At 33.7% G+C, this 14,807-nt stretch overlaps 2 protein-coding genes across 3 annotated transcripts; one reads left to right on the top strand and one right to left on the bottom strand.

Annotated features, from left to right (window-relative positions):
* Positions 1-3,049: 3,049 nt before the first annotated feature.
* Positions 3,050-6,011, top strand: LOC145755166 (uncharacterized). Of its 2 annotated transcripts, XR_014284184.1 has the most exons (3): positions 3,050-4,809; positions 4,913-5,188; positions 5,860-6,011. XR_014284184.1 is itself a non-coding variant. In XM_082571390.1 (2 exons), exons 1-2 carry the CDS (start codon positions 3,127-3,129, stop codon positions 4,994-4,996), a joined length of 1,767 nt encoding a protein of 588 aa, XP_082427516.1. In that variant the 5' UTR covers positions 3,050-3,126; the 3' UTR covers positions 4,997-6,011. The 2 variants fall into 2 exon arrangements, 1 of the variants encoding a protein (XP_082427516.1); XM_082571390.1 differs by having other exon boundaries at positions 4,913-6,011.
* A 508-nt stretch (positions 6,012-6,519) lies between these two features.
* On the bottom strand, positions 6,520-7,347 carry LOC145755459 (uncharacterized). The gene is made up of 2 exons (XM_082571698.1): positions 7,081-7,347; positions 6,520-6,805 (listed from the first exon to the last, which is right to left on the bottom strand). Exons 1-2 carry the CDS (start codon positions 7,279-7,281, stop codon positions 6,659-6,661), a joined length of 348 nt encoding a protein of 115 aa, XP_082427824.1. The 5' UTR covers positions 7,282-7,347; the 3' UTR covers positions 6,520-6,658.
* Between the last annotated feature and the right edge of the window lie 7,460 nt (positions 7,348-14,807).

The following is a 14,807-nucleotide window of genomic DNA, read 5'->3' as shown; positions in this document are numbered from 1 at the left end:
CGCACATGTTGGAATGGGTTCTTTGGCAAGAAAAGAAGTTACTCCATACTCTGATTTCGAAAACATGATTCTGCTAGAAGAGGGAGTGCAGTCGAAGGAAACTTACTTTGATATTCTGCAATATTTTCGTTGGTATTCGGTGCTGTTTCATGTCATTCTTCTTAACTTTGGCGAGACTGTTTTACCATGTGTATATTTTCCTAAGTTGTACGACGAGGCTACGGGTAAATGCTGGTATTACGACAATGTAACCCCGAGCGGTGTTTGCTTTGACGGCATGGTGCCACATGCCAGTAAAATCCCACTCGGAAGATCAAAAACACCAGCTAAACCATGGCTAACAGAGTTGATTAAACCTGTTAGTGAAATGTTAAAGTACTTGGACAAAAATGAAGATCTGAAAAATGGGTACAATTTAAAAAAGGTGTTGTCGTGTTGTTGCTTCGTTGCGGGCTCACCAGTGATATTTCAAGAGTATCAACAACAAATTCCATTATTTCAAAACACACGTACTGAAAACTTCAACACTGCAACATTCCCAATCGAAAAACTCTTACGATATCAACTGAACCATGAATTTAACATTAAATCAATTCTCTACCGAGATGTGACGGTTTTGTTGTTTGATATTGGAAAACGCTTTAACATAAACAGTAATAGCTCTTTCGATATCATTCGCGAACTAAAAAACATGAAAAAATTATCTTCCATCCAAGAGCAAGAACTTTTAAATGTGGTGGCTACAAGCTCGAAGTGTAGATTTGACAGATACACGCAATGTAGTGCTCAAAAGGATATCATACTAATGGATAAGAACCTGGGCAATCCGTTAAACCATTGCTTAAGTGATACAGACTTAGTAAACTTTTTTATCACATCATCGGAATTTCTAAACCGGTTTTCTTTCAAACACAATTCAGTTGAAGATCATGATTGTCAAACTGAATCACAAGAACTTCTTATCATGGGACTTTTTAATTTTAATAAAATGATTATGTGGAAGTGGAAAATGTTGTCTAATATCAGCTCGACGAATTTTTCGTACTGGATAACACAAGCATTCTTATCTGATACTTCGCATCATCCCGACCTTTCTAATGAGAGTGCAGACGCCGCTTCAATGATTGCTCTTTTTCTTTTCAGCATAAAGAAGATGATAGTGAGTGAAGATGATTGTGCCAAAAAATGTTTGAACGAAATACGTCTTTTGGATGAGGAAGTCAACCATTTTTTGTCAAAAACAGGTTTAGTAACAAGTTATTACCTAATATTAAATACTTCTTTTCATAAAAAGCCATAGTTGAACAACTTTTGGTAAGCGATGTTAATACTCATAATTCGTATATTTAAAAAAAGGTTTAATAATCTTAAATATGTTTTTTTTAATTTTTTTTATATAATTATTTTTTTACATCTATTTATCCTTGTTGTGGGAAGGTCGATTTTACAGCCTAAACAAAGAGTAACATTAAATACCCCGACCTAGTCTCGAGTTACCTTTGGCAGTATGGGACAATATGAATTTATATTTGCTCGATAATTATAATCTGCAGACTACTTGTTAACTTAGCAAAAGTTTAAACCGTGTATAGCGCATTACTCAAGAGTGCTACAGAATAAGAATATTGGGGATCGAACCTAGGACCTTATGTAGTGCAGCTAAATGTTTTGACTACTATACCACACTTTGTAAAGTAAACAAAACTTTAACCAATTCAAAAGTATATCCGAATTAAACAAATTGGTAAGTAAAAAGGTAAGTTTTTATATTGTGTTAGTAAAACAGTACAGCACAAGATCAGGCCTAATTTATTTTCAAAACCTACAGTTAATTATCTTTTAAATGGTCGCACGGGCACTAGATTCAGCAACTAATTCTATTTGCAGTTGCAGACAAGTATAACGAGCGAGATAAAAAGCAACGCTACCTGGCATTAAACTATTTGGCAATATGTGTAGACATGTACAAGAAAATTATCGACATTTTATTACATTTCATAGAAAGCAGGCAGACTTGCCCTGACCATCAGAAGATTGAAAGTATTTTCCGTTACAAAGCGTCAGGTCCTATGACCTGTCGTGTCTGCCCTCGTGGCAATGCTTGGTCCTCATAAACCTTGCAACAAAAAACTATATAAAACTAAATACTCAAAAAATTGTAACGCTCAAAAATAACGGAAAAGAAATCAATAAACAGCTATAAAAATAAAAAAGATCAGTCTGGAAAAGTGAAAAAATGTATTACGGAAAATAGCTCAAATTATAGCTTAAAAGAGGTAGCCAGGCTAGTTTTAGTTTTATTTAAATTAACACTTTTAATAGTATCTAGTGTAATAAAATCTTTTTAAATTTTTTTTAACATAAATCTTTAAATTTTCGATAATATTTATACTACCACTGTTCCCTTTTTTTAGATTTTCTTCAAAAATTGGTCAACCGCTTCAAGTCTAAAGTCATATTTTCACAGTTGTACAAAAAGTTAAAACTTGCTAATTCGGAACCAAAGTTTAGCGATCAATTTTAAAAACTTTTTTCTTTTTTTTGTTTTTTTTTAAGGCCCAACTTTCTGCTTAAATAGTCATAGTTTCCCGACTTGTCGACCAGTAAACTGATTCCGGGGAAGGGCCTCTGTCCTACCTAAAAAAATAAACCCCCGGAAAATGATGGCGCTGCGAGAGTGGTAGGACAGATCGGGTAATAAAATCCGAGTTAAAAGGCTGATCTATATACAACAGAGTTAAAATTAAAATCACGATGAATTTAACTTAATTATAAGGCATAAATTCGGCTTAACTTGGTAAGCGTATACGAGTATTACGCGCTTGGGCGCTCATGTATACGTGGCAAGTTATTATGATATGGCGAAAAAACTTCTTTTCGTATATGAAAAAGGTATTACGGTTGGTTGCGGAAGTAAAATTATAATTTCAGTCAGACTTTGTTTAAAACGACAGATAAGAAAACAGAATGGAACAAATATTTTATTGACCTATTATTCGAAATATAGGTTAATAAGGTTTAGTTTTTTGCAAGTAACACTTATAAAAACAATTGTTAGTACAAAATTAATGTTTTTCTAAGTTACATACGATGTTGTAGTTACTTTTATAGGTAGTAATTTAAAATATGGAAAAGTACTTGTGGCAAAAACTTAGAAATAACAAAAGAGAAAACAACCTATCCATCAGTGTTGATGTGTTCTACAAACTTGGACAAATCTATATGAACAAAGCCAATGGGATTGAACGATCTGACATGTTTAACATTATTAAAAGTGCTGCTTTGATAAACGCTGGAATTGTAAGAGCTAAATCCAATGCTTTAAAACTTTTATCCCTTCGAGACAGTTTATGCTGCCGTTTGTTAGATTTATCAAATGCTAAAAATCAAAATGCCAATCTTGTGGAGTTTTCAAATGAAGTTTATAAAGACTTGTTACTACCTATAAGAAAATCGGTCCAGAACGGTTTAGCTGAAATTCAGCATAACCAATCTATAAACAAACACAATGCAACACAAACTAAAAACGAGGTGGCACAGATTGAAAATTTGCTGAACAATACTCAAAATTTGATGCTTGACCTGTACCAAACTATTTCGAACTATTGCGTACAAATTTTAGGGGCGCCTCCGTGCCAATTCGCACATGTTGGAATGGGTTCTTTGGCAAGAAAAGAAGTTACTCCATACTCTGATTTCGAAAACATGATTCTGCTAGAAGAGGGAGTGCAGTCGAAGGAAAATTACTTTGATATTCTTCAATATTTTCGTTGGTATTCGGTGCTGTTTCATGTGATTGTTCTTAACTTTGGCGAGACTGTTTTACCATGTGTATATTTTCCTGAGTTGTACGACGAGGCTACGGGTAAATGCTGGTATTACGACAGTGTAACCCCGAGCGGTGTTTGCTTTGACGGCATGGTGCCACACGCCAGTAAAATCCCACTCGGGAGATCAAAAACACCAGCTAAACCATGGCTTACCGAGTTGATTAAACCTGTTAGTGAAATGTTGAAGTACTTGGACAAAAATGAAGATATGAAAAATGGGTACAATTTAAAGAAGGTGTTGTCTTGTTGTTGCCTCGTTGCGGGCTCACATGAGATATTTCAAGAGTATCAACAACAAATTTCATTATTTCAAAACACTAGTACGGAAAATATTAACACTACGTTATTCCCAATCGAAAAACTCTTACGATATCAACTGAACCATGAATTTAACATCAAATCAATTCTTTACCGTGATGTCACAGTTTTGTTGTCAGATATTGGAAAACGCTTTAGCATACGATCCAATAGCTCATTTGAAATCATTCGAGAACTCAAAAACATGAAAAAATTATCTTCCATCCAAGAGCAAGAACTTCTTAATATAGTGGCTACCAGCTCGAAATGTAGACTTGACAGATACACGCGGTGTAGTGCTCAAAAAGATATTATAATAATGGATAAGAACCTGGGCAATCCGTTAGACCATTGCTTAAGTGATACGGCCTTAGTTGACTTATTTATCACATCTTCCACAGTTTTAAACCACTTCTCATTAAAAAATAATTTGCCTAAAGTTCAAGATAGCGAAACCGACTTGGAAGAGTTTCTTGTCATGGGACTCCTTAATTTAAATAAAATGATTATTAAAAAGTGGAAAATATTATCCAACATCGATTTGTTGAATGTTTCATATTGGACAACACGGGCATCCCTATTAAACACTTCAAATAATTTATACTACAACTTATTCGATGAGGGAAGCGACGCTTCTATAAAGATCGTTATAATACTTCAACGACTTTTTATACACCTAAAGGTAGTCATTTGGGCAGTAGTTTATTTTAAATGTAAATTGAAGATTTAAATATGTCGACATTGCCAACTTGTTGACGTTTAATAAAAATTGTTGTTTAATATAGGGAATTTACAATGCCAAGAAATGCTTTAATGAACTAAGTTTTCTCGGTGAGCAAGTCAATTCCTTTTTGTCGAAAACAGGTTAAAAACATCTTATTAAATTTTAAATTCTATTAAGGTTTAACTACTCTGCTTTTAACTGTAGATAATGTTTAACATTTAAAATTTTTCATAATTTTTAACTGATAGTGTTGAGATAACTGTGCTATTTATTAGTTTATTAATACTTTTTCAACAAATCCAAGTGCATTTGATTGTGAAGGTGAGTATATAACAAGGTAAGTGATTTAATTTTAAATCGTCTCAGAGTTCAGTACAATGTCAGGTCTAATTTAAACCTCAGTCAATTATCTTTCAAATGGTCGTACGGGCATTAGATTTAGAATTCAATCTTTACAGTTGCAGACAAATACAACGAATACGACAAAAAGGAACGCTTCCTGGCATTAAACTATTTGGCTATATGTGTAGACATATACAAGAGCTTTGTGAAGACTTTATTACATTTTAAAGCAAGTTACAGTCAGACTTGCCCGGACCATCAGAAGATTATAAGTATATTCCGTTGCCAAGCGACAGGTCGTTGCGACCTGTCGTCTTTTGTTACCTATGGTAACGCTCGGCGATCCTCGACAAAAATGCCTTCGTGCAAACTTTATTGCCTTCGTGCAAACTTTATTGCCTTTGTGCAAACTTTATTAGCCTTTGTGGCAAACATATCATGCAAATTCAATTGCAAACGTACAAGCCGATTCGAAACGGAAATATAGTTGATCTAGTTGAGATTATTTAGAGGTAGCCAGGCTTTAGTTTTAGTTTTATTTAACTTAATATTTTTTAACAATAAGTGTATTGTATAGTATGATAAAATTTTATAAAACTAATGATAACATAAACGTCCGTGGTTTAAATAATATGTTTCTTAAACCATTTTTTGTTTATATTTTAGATTGCCTTCAACAAATGGTCAACCGCTTCAAATCTAAAGTCATATTTTCACAGTTGTACAAAAAGTTAAAACTTGCTAATTCGGAACCAAAGTTTAGCGATCAATTTTAAAAACCTTTTTTTTTGGGCCCAAGTTTCGGCCTAAATTGTCATAATATCTCGACTTGGTGACCAGTAGCCTGATTTCGGGGAAGGGCCTCTGTCCTATCTAAACAAATAAACCCCCGGAAAATGATGGCGCTGCGAGAGTGGTAGGACAGATCGGGTGATAAAATCCGAGTTAAAAGGCTGATCTATATATAATTGTGGGTAAATGACTATAAACGTTAGTTATTGGTGTTCATTTTAAAGATAATTGAAACAAAAACATTTTTAAGGCTAAATAAATGTTGTAAATATATTATGTCCAGCAATGTAATAGTATCCGCACCTAGTAAGTAAAAAAACATTTTTCGGGTAGGCACTCTATTTAAATCAAAGATTAAAATGTCATGTTCAAAATTATTATTGTCTAGATATTTTAAATTACTAATATTATTATTTATTACTTTTTGCCATTTTCTTTTTATGCTCTTAGTTTATTTTTCTTAATGTTGTTTTCTGCCTTAATTAAAACAAAACTTAGGTTTAATATATAAAAAAATCCAACAGCTGTTTTTTTCAAATGTATACAACGATTTTATTGAGCAAATAAGATAAGTCGCACGTTTATAAAAAGAAAGCACGAAAAAAATAAAAAAAAATTTAACCCTTAACTGCTATATATTAGGGTACATAAAGGGCCTGGATATGCTGTTGTACTAAGCTGCCGTGCGCTGAATGGTTTGGGCTGTAGGTTCTTCAAGGAATGAGTCAAAACTGCCGATCTGTATTGCTTCTTGTCCGACAGCAAAGCACGGGATACAAGCATACAACACACAGTCTTGCTGAAATGAGCCATCAATGCCCTGAAATCCAACAAACTTTTTAGATGACTTGCGTAATAACCTTTAAAGAGATGGTTCGGTCGTAGAGTTTCTTTTTTAATTATGTTTACGATATCTTAAAAACTACTTAACCAATTTTTAAAATAATCGTATCATCGTGCAAGTTGGAAAAATTGCAACATAACTAAAAAAGAAACTCTGCGACCGAACCATCTCTTTAAGTATTCTAGTTATAGGCTTGTGTTATTATAGCAGTAGATATCCACTTAAATACACAAATTTGACGGATAACTTACATGTTTCTTTCTAATTTGTCCTCGGATATAGGCACCAACTAAACATGGTGCTATAAACATGCCCAACGCCCATAGCGCAGGGTCGGGAAATCCCATGGCTTGGGCATTTATACCGGCCAAAAACTGAGTCGCACAACAAGCCAAACAACAAATTCCACTGTTTTCAAAACAACCGCTTAAAGGTACGGTCCATTCACCCATTTTCAGGAATTTTAGAAAAAAAACGTTAAATGCGCTTAAAATTCTGAAATCATAAATATATGTTTAGTTTTAATAAAGTACTAACAACATCTCAGTTTTAGGTTAATAACAATAGCTCTGCAACTATCTTAGTTCTACATATAATTTTCAATGCATACGAAACTATAATCCGCAATAAATTCTACAAATCTTGGGTTTGATGAAACATCGTTCAACTGAATTGACGCCTAGATATTGTTCGTAAGGTTTGTTCAACGGGTTGTAGAAACAACGAAAAACGATATCGCACTATTGTTAACTAACATAGGGTCTCTTGTTATCTAACAAACGTAATTGAGGCCGTTAACAAAGATATCCTTGGAGACGGTGAAAATAAAAAAGAGCTTAAAATCACATGCTTATATTTTACGTGTTTGCCTTTTTAAGACAGTAATTCTTGATAATAACTTTGATAAAGTACATGGCGATGTAACAATAAGCATCGTACTTAAACGTCAAGTTTTAAATCCTTTTCTTTTAATCAAAGTTTCGTACATTAGGCTTTCGATAAGATAGGTTTTATAATTTAAATTTTCAACTAACTATAGCGATATCGGGGTATAAATAATTAATATTGCCGTAAAAGTTGCAATATTTAAACGGTGTAAAAACTGCACTGGCTGTCGTCATCTGTCCTTTATGCCAGCTTTAAGATCCCCCTTTAAACTAACGTTTGTTTAGGTAAAATATCAACTAAGATCTAAACTATCGCTTTTGCAAAAAGGGGAGTTGTTTCTCTGTTTTTTTACTTTTAATATAACGTCAATTATTTATTACTTTTGTTAAATTTTGTTAATTTAGTCCAACTTTCTAAACGTTAATAAGCCAATGCTTTACGTAAACACTGAAAAGGGCTTAAGCTACTGAGACTTTTCTTGTTTTCTTATACCACTTTCGTTTAATAAATAAATCACATTTTGCTTCAATTTAAAAATAACAGATAAGTATGCATCAAACAAATTAATTAACAAATCCTTTAAAATAAATAAAATAATTTCAACTCAGTAATAAAACAAGTAGACTACAATTAAACAAATTATATATTTTTTTCTGTCAAAGGTACTGACTTTTATATGAAATTTAGTTACACAATAACTATAATAAATACCGTTGCTATAGTTTAAGATAAACTAAATAAGTATCTTTTAATTACTAAATATGTCTCATAGAATGTCTTTAATTTAATATATTTAAATTAGAAGGCTTTTCTATTGATAGCGTTGCGTATCGGCACCGAGGTATATTCCAAGGGATTTCGCCTAGCGTGCCAGCCTAACGCATTAAACCAGCGCAGGGCCTCGTCTGAAGACATAAAACTAAGCAAGTATCTCTTTTTTTCGGCGTACTCGGTCGCCGCGGTGTGAATAAGAATGACATTGGACTGGTTTTTGTCTTGGTCAACTTCCTCGCCTCGAACTTGGATCGTTCCTTGCGGATTTTCGGAAGTCTCAGTCTTGTACCAGGACAGCAAGCCTTCTTCGGTTAGTCTTAAATAGCGAACCTGCATCTGGTCTTTATTACTCCCGCCAAGCTTTTTCGTGTAGCCTGTTTTGAAGATATTTAAATGTAGGCAGCACTTTGACAGTTCAAAATCAAGATTTGGGCAAAATAATTTTAAATATTTTTTATATTTTTCAATAATTTTGTATGGCATATATTTTAAATTAGGTCAGCTCAAAAATAAAATACCAGAGTCGTGTTATATTGTTTTACTAACCTTCTGCTGAGGGAGCACTTCGACAGAACTGGGATAGAACAAGCAACCATTTTAAGGCTCTGCTGTCGGTTAAAGCGCGAAAAGTTCTGTGATCTTTCGAGCTATCCATTCTAAAATGTATTTTTTACAAAGTATTACCAAAGATGTGGTTAATGGAAACTAAATGGTGGTCCCAAGGTAGCGCTAAAGAGCCATAAACACAACTAAGGGGCAACAAAGATGAATTAACAGAAGACCTAGTTATTATTTTGGGGTATTTTTACCTAATCAGTCTTTTAGTTTGGATTGCAACAAAATAGTTCTTAAGATCTAGAACGACCTCGTTTGTCACCAGTTCCCTTGAGTCTTTTAGCCTCATAAACCCGTCATTTATTTCTGCATAGACTTTGGACCAGCACAGATATCGGCCCGGATTTCTAGCGTCGCCTAGTGTAAATTATATAGTGTAAATTATATTTGATAACGCTAGCCTAGTGTAAATTATATAGTGTAAATTATATTTGATAACGCTAGCCTAGTGTAAATTATATAGTGTAAATTATATTTGATAACGCTAGCCTAGTGTAAATTATATTTGATAACGCTGTAAATCAGATGTTTTTTAATTTAAAAATGTCAGCTGATAGTGTTTGTTTTTTTACAAATTAGTAAATACATATTGGTATAAATGTATTATCACGTGCCCTTATTAAATAAATATACTTTCTAAAAGTTAAAGAGTCCAGGACAAAAAATATCCCAAAACTTACTGCTAGCCAGCTCGAGATACCCATTTATGAATTGGAATGGAATGGGAGGAGAGATGGAGTTGTAGGGAGGGGGCTGGCTCGATCCGGAAGAGTTGGAAGACGATACGGAATCGCAAAAACTCTGATGAAAAAAATTGTGATAAAAACGCTGGGAAATATTTTTTTAAGTATTTTAGATGTTTAGTAATAAAGCAACAGCCTATTAATAACGCAAAGCTAGTATTGGAAAATGTATATATGTTTTTATTGCGTGGGCTCAATCAAAAACCTATTTAAATTACTAAACTTATCAAGGTTCAACAAATGCCAAAACAAAACGAATTAACATTTTAAACTTTGAGCCAAACAAATAATTCAATGTAGGCTAATGATATATTAAGAGCACCGTAAAGCGAAACTGATAATGCGACAAACAAATACGTGCCCTAACAAAAAAGTTATATTTAATTGCAATATTGCATCACGATGTTGGTAAATCTAGGTCTGCGGTGGTTAACGACATGTTAACTTTTTGTTTACTAGCAAATGCACGTTTCTAAAACGAGCTGAATTCTTGGTACAGTTGGCCGTACGACTTGCGCAAATAGCCGAAATGCAAATAACGAAGGTCAATTTTTCGAGTATTTGTTTTATCACGCATGTCAAATTAAAACAATTAAAAGATAACTTTTGCTGCTGGATTTTTTAGCTAAAAATTTTCTTTCTTTTTTTGAATAACAAATTTTTTTAATTACCCTAGGTTGCTCGGAAAAAAACGACGCTGGTCTTCTTAGGGAATTTCCCTTTTCCACTGGCGCCGTAAAAACGTTGTCGTTGTCGTCCAGAAACTTGTCTTTAGATTTTTGTCTTATAATGTTTTGGCGCCTGAGCGTAAAACTGTGTTCGGTTGGCACCTCTGATACGCTGGGATTCCTTGGCGGACTGGGTGCTCTGTCGCTACGCTGTGAACTGAAAACTCTTTCTCTCTGCGGAAATCGGGGTGTGCTTTCCTCTTGTGGTGACATAACCTAAAAAATGAGCATAAAAGCGTTCGTCAAAATATGTAAAACTTATCAAACCCTTATACATAATAAGCATGTAAAATTTACTGCTAAATTTACGTGTTACTACTTTAAAAATTATAACTACGGGCTAAAACATTTGCTATTTTGTTTTGCCATGCTTGGCAAAGAATCTTTTGAAATACAATTTTTTAGCTTGATTAATTTTTTAGTCAAAAAACAACTTATGCTTACCACAAAGTCTGATTTTACAGAATATTGCCTTTCCATTGCTTAAATCAATTATACATACTAATATAAATCTAAAAATTACTTTCATCGAATTAAAAAAATGTAGTTTAAGGCGAACTTATATATACTTATATAATTTTAAAAGGTTTCTGATCTTATAATTTAATAATTAATCCACTTATATCACGTACAATCAAAACTGTTATGCCTTAGCTATAGGTTTATGGCTTCAGTTATCTTGATTAGAATTTGTGTGCTTTGCTTAGGCCTACTGGCAAGCAAATTTACTTTCGCTTCAATTTTTCTAATTAAGGCCACAAGTGGTTAAACTTTGGCAAAAATTCCCTCTTGTTCTATAAAAAAGTTTGCGAAGCAACTCTATTATGCTTATTTAAGTTAAATTAATTCATTACGCAAGTTTGACTATTTATAACTGGTGGTTTTTTTTCCAATGCTTTAAACTTAGATAGGAAACTGACTAGACCTGCAACAAAGCAAAAATTTATGTCATTGTCCAAATAAAATACTGTTAAATTTAAATTCAGAATTTTTATTTGAACGACGACAATAAGTTTAGTTAAAAAGCTGCCGTCGTAATATTAAAACTCCGCGCGCAAATTCTATAGAGATAGTTTAGCTTTTTAACAAAACGATTGAATATAAAATGCTTGGTAAATAAAATAATGCAAATGTTAAAATATAATAAAATATTTTTTCTTTCAATAAAACAAATAAAAGTTTAGCTTTTAGGCTAATACAAACTAAACTCAATTTTTAAAACAACTTTCTTTTTAAATTCGTTTACAGTCATCCACATTTTAGCAAAACTTAAATATTGCACAACAGGCCTACAGAACATCTTTTTAAAATCACAGATCGCATGTGGTTCTTAACCTCAATAAACAAATGCAGTCACAACTTTCAGTATTTATATTTAAGCAATGGTGACGCAACATCGCAGAGTCAATACACTAGACCTAAGCAACTTTAAACATTCACAAAAGCGGCATAGCATAATTAAACAGAATTTTTCTAACTGAGCAAACAGCTAAAGGGTGGTGACAAAAAAGGCGGCTGATAGATATTTTGTGTCAAAGACATAACAAAACGTTTCTGACTATAGTTGCAGATTAAAATCTTGCTTTTACAAATAAAGCAATTGCAAAGTTTTGACCATGCTTTTTAATTTAAATGTACATATTTTAAACTGCATTACTGATTTAGCTTAGCGTGTATAGCAAAGTTATCATTAGGCTAAAATACTATAGTTATGAGCGACTCAGACGACAACCTGCAAACTTTGGACGAAAGCGAGCCAGCACAAATAGACGACAGAGTTAACATGGAGGAATTGGTAAACACGCCTTACCTTGACCAAGACGAAACCGAACCCGAACCGTCACCATCTGGAGACGAGTCCGAAGAAGAAAAAGAAGAAGAAGAAGAAGAAGAAGAGGAAGAAGTATTTACGGTAACATACAACTTCAAAATATTGGCATAAAAATTATAAAGTACTTTGAAACTTGGACCGAACGTGTCGTGAATCTTATTTAAAATCCTAAAAGTTAGTATAAGTTTAACAAGATTATTTTTAACTCTATATGTTTACATAGAACATGAAGGGTTTAAATTCAAGCCTGAATCCGACACCCGTAGTCACGGAACCAGAACGGAGCAAAAGCTTAACAGAACCCCGCCCTTGCCGGATAGCACCGGACCCTCCAAAACAGACCCAGAGGGCGGGTACCCTTAGCGGTTCGATTTCGTCGGGTCCGAACAAGAGTGCTCAATCGTTCTCAAACGCAATGAACCCGGGTAGTGCTGCCATCACGCCAAATGCAAAAGTCACAACTCCGTCTACAGGCAAAAACCCGATTACACCAATAATGGAGCGAATAGATACGCTAAACAATGGGTCAACCACAGACTATCGAAAGGTAAGTAACTTTTATATAAAACAAAAGACAGTTTTAATCAAATCCGTTTGTTTACATTGATGCAACATAAAGGCTCGAGTAGAAACTTTATGTGTTTACTGTTAAAGAGAAACTAGTTTGGCATTATGCAGTTTCTTGGAAATCAAGTCAAATATTGACATTTCGAAGCACTTCGCAAATAATGGACCATAACATTGACACGAACTCAATCAGATTACTTACTTAAATGTATATAACCTCGATATTGCGTAATTACTAATAAACGTCAATTGTAATAAATTTTATGAGGCACTAACTATAGCAATAAAAAAATCAGGGTAATGCCAAATTGAAACAGCGATACTAAAAAAATAATAAACCTTGCATTACTATAATTGTAGTTTCGTAAATTCATTTACTATTATCATAATAAAAACATTTTTTTGCAGAAGCAGGATAGTTCGCCTCCACCTTATAAACCAGCACCTTTATTGAACGGGTATCTCGATAAGGGACGAGGTACGTAAATATATCTAGACGTAAAAAGTGTTTTATATTGAAAGGTGCATTAGGCATTGTAACGTTTTATGGGTCATCAATAATCAATAATAAAATGCAAATAGTTTGGTATTGGTACACTCAAAACCGAAACCTTTTGGCTCGTAATCTGATGACGTAAGCGGTATAGTACACCATGAGGTGCTCAGCAATCTTTAACTAAGTAAAAGCAACTGTTTGTATGTAAAATTGTACAGGTAATATAAAGAAAGGTTTAAAATCATTGGTATGGGACAGACGTTACGTGGACTACATAGGAAATGCACTGAAATTAAGTTTGTCCCGCGAAGAGAGCAATTGCAACGGCGAAACGATACAACCCCTCGACGCCATGTTTGTTTCAGTTCAAGCTGACATATACATCAGGCAACTTTTCTTAGATTGTTTGTAAAATTTACAGTTTTTGTATAACTTAATACCTGTTAATGGGTAAACAAAAGTAAGTAACTTTAGCTTGTTTCTAAAAAACTTTGAATTAATTGGGAATCAAACACAAAGCCTCTGGCAGTTCCTTAAACGCTGAGCTACGTTGGTGAAATCAACTTTAGTAAATAAAAATATTCTTTTTGTATAGGTTAGATGGCAAGATGGGTTCTGTAGTATTTAAGGCTCAAAATCAGATCCAGGCTCTGCAATGGGCTTTATTTTTGGGACAGCATTGCAAAGTAGCGCCCGCTGCTGAAGGTAACTGTACCTTTAAAGTTATGTTCAACGGCACAGAATTGTAAATTAAAGACAATTATATCTTTTTTAACAATGGGTAACTATGGGCTAATAACATAGGTTTACATGTCTTTCTATTTAATTACAGGTTATGCGCTCAAGGAAAGCGGAAAGAAAAAAATTATGGAGCAACGGTACCTGAAACTTACCGCTGAGGGTTTGCTGTCGTGGTACACTGGCGAAAACGTAACCAAACCTCAGGGCACCATCCAAATACGTGGCGAGCGAGTTAACCAGAAGAAAAAGTACGTCCACGTGGAGATCGAAAACAGAACATACAACTTCGAGTTTTTACACGACAGAGAGGCGACGCTTTGGTACAACGCAATACAGTGGCACTCCGGTAGACAGAAATTAGAAAATCCATCAATTCCAACAAGAAAGAAGTGACGGACAAAACTATCGTAATATAAGTTTTAAAAGATCTGTGCAATTTTTCTATATTAAAATTAGTGATTAATATTCTGTACATACATTTATTTGCTTTAATAAATTATCAACACTTCTAATTTATGTTGTTTGCTTGTTGCTAATAAATAGGAACTATTTACCTTTAACCCTGTAGAATCAATTGTAATAAGCCTATTACAAT

Source organism: Corella eumyota, chromosome 6 (genome assembly GCF_963082875.1).
Source record: "Corella eumyota chromosome 6, kaCorEumy4.1, whole genome shotgun sequence".
In the NCBI taxonomy this organism is placed as follows: Eukaryota; Metazoa; Chordata; class Ascidiacea; order Phlebobranchia; family Corellidae; genus Corella; species Corella eumyota.
The sequence above is the reverse complement of the archived record's forward strand: the minus strand, read 5'-3'. Positions and strand labels throughout refer to the sequence as shown.

What these genes read in the sequence shown, in the direction of transcription:
- LOC145755166 (XM_082571390.1), top strand. Translation starts at nt 3,127, where the DNA reads ATGGAAAAGTACTTGTGGCAAAAACTTAGAAATAACAAAAGAGAAAAC. An exon ending in GACTTTTTATACACCTAAAG is followed by an intron (nt 4,810 to 4,912) that starts GTAGTCATTTGG and finishes TGTTTAATATAG; the next exon opens with GGAATTTACAATGCCAAGAA.
- LOC145755459 (XM_082571698.1), bottom strand. Translation starts at nt 7,281, where the DNA reads ATGGGTGAATGGACCGTACCTTTAAGCGGTTGTTTTGAAAACAGTGGA. An exon ending in GACAAATTAGAAAGAAACAT is followed by an intron (nt 6,806 to 7,080) that starts GTAAGTTATCCG and finishes GTTGGATTTCAG; the next exon opens with GGCATTGATGGCTCATTTCA.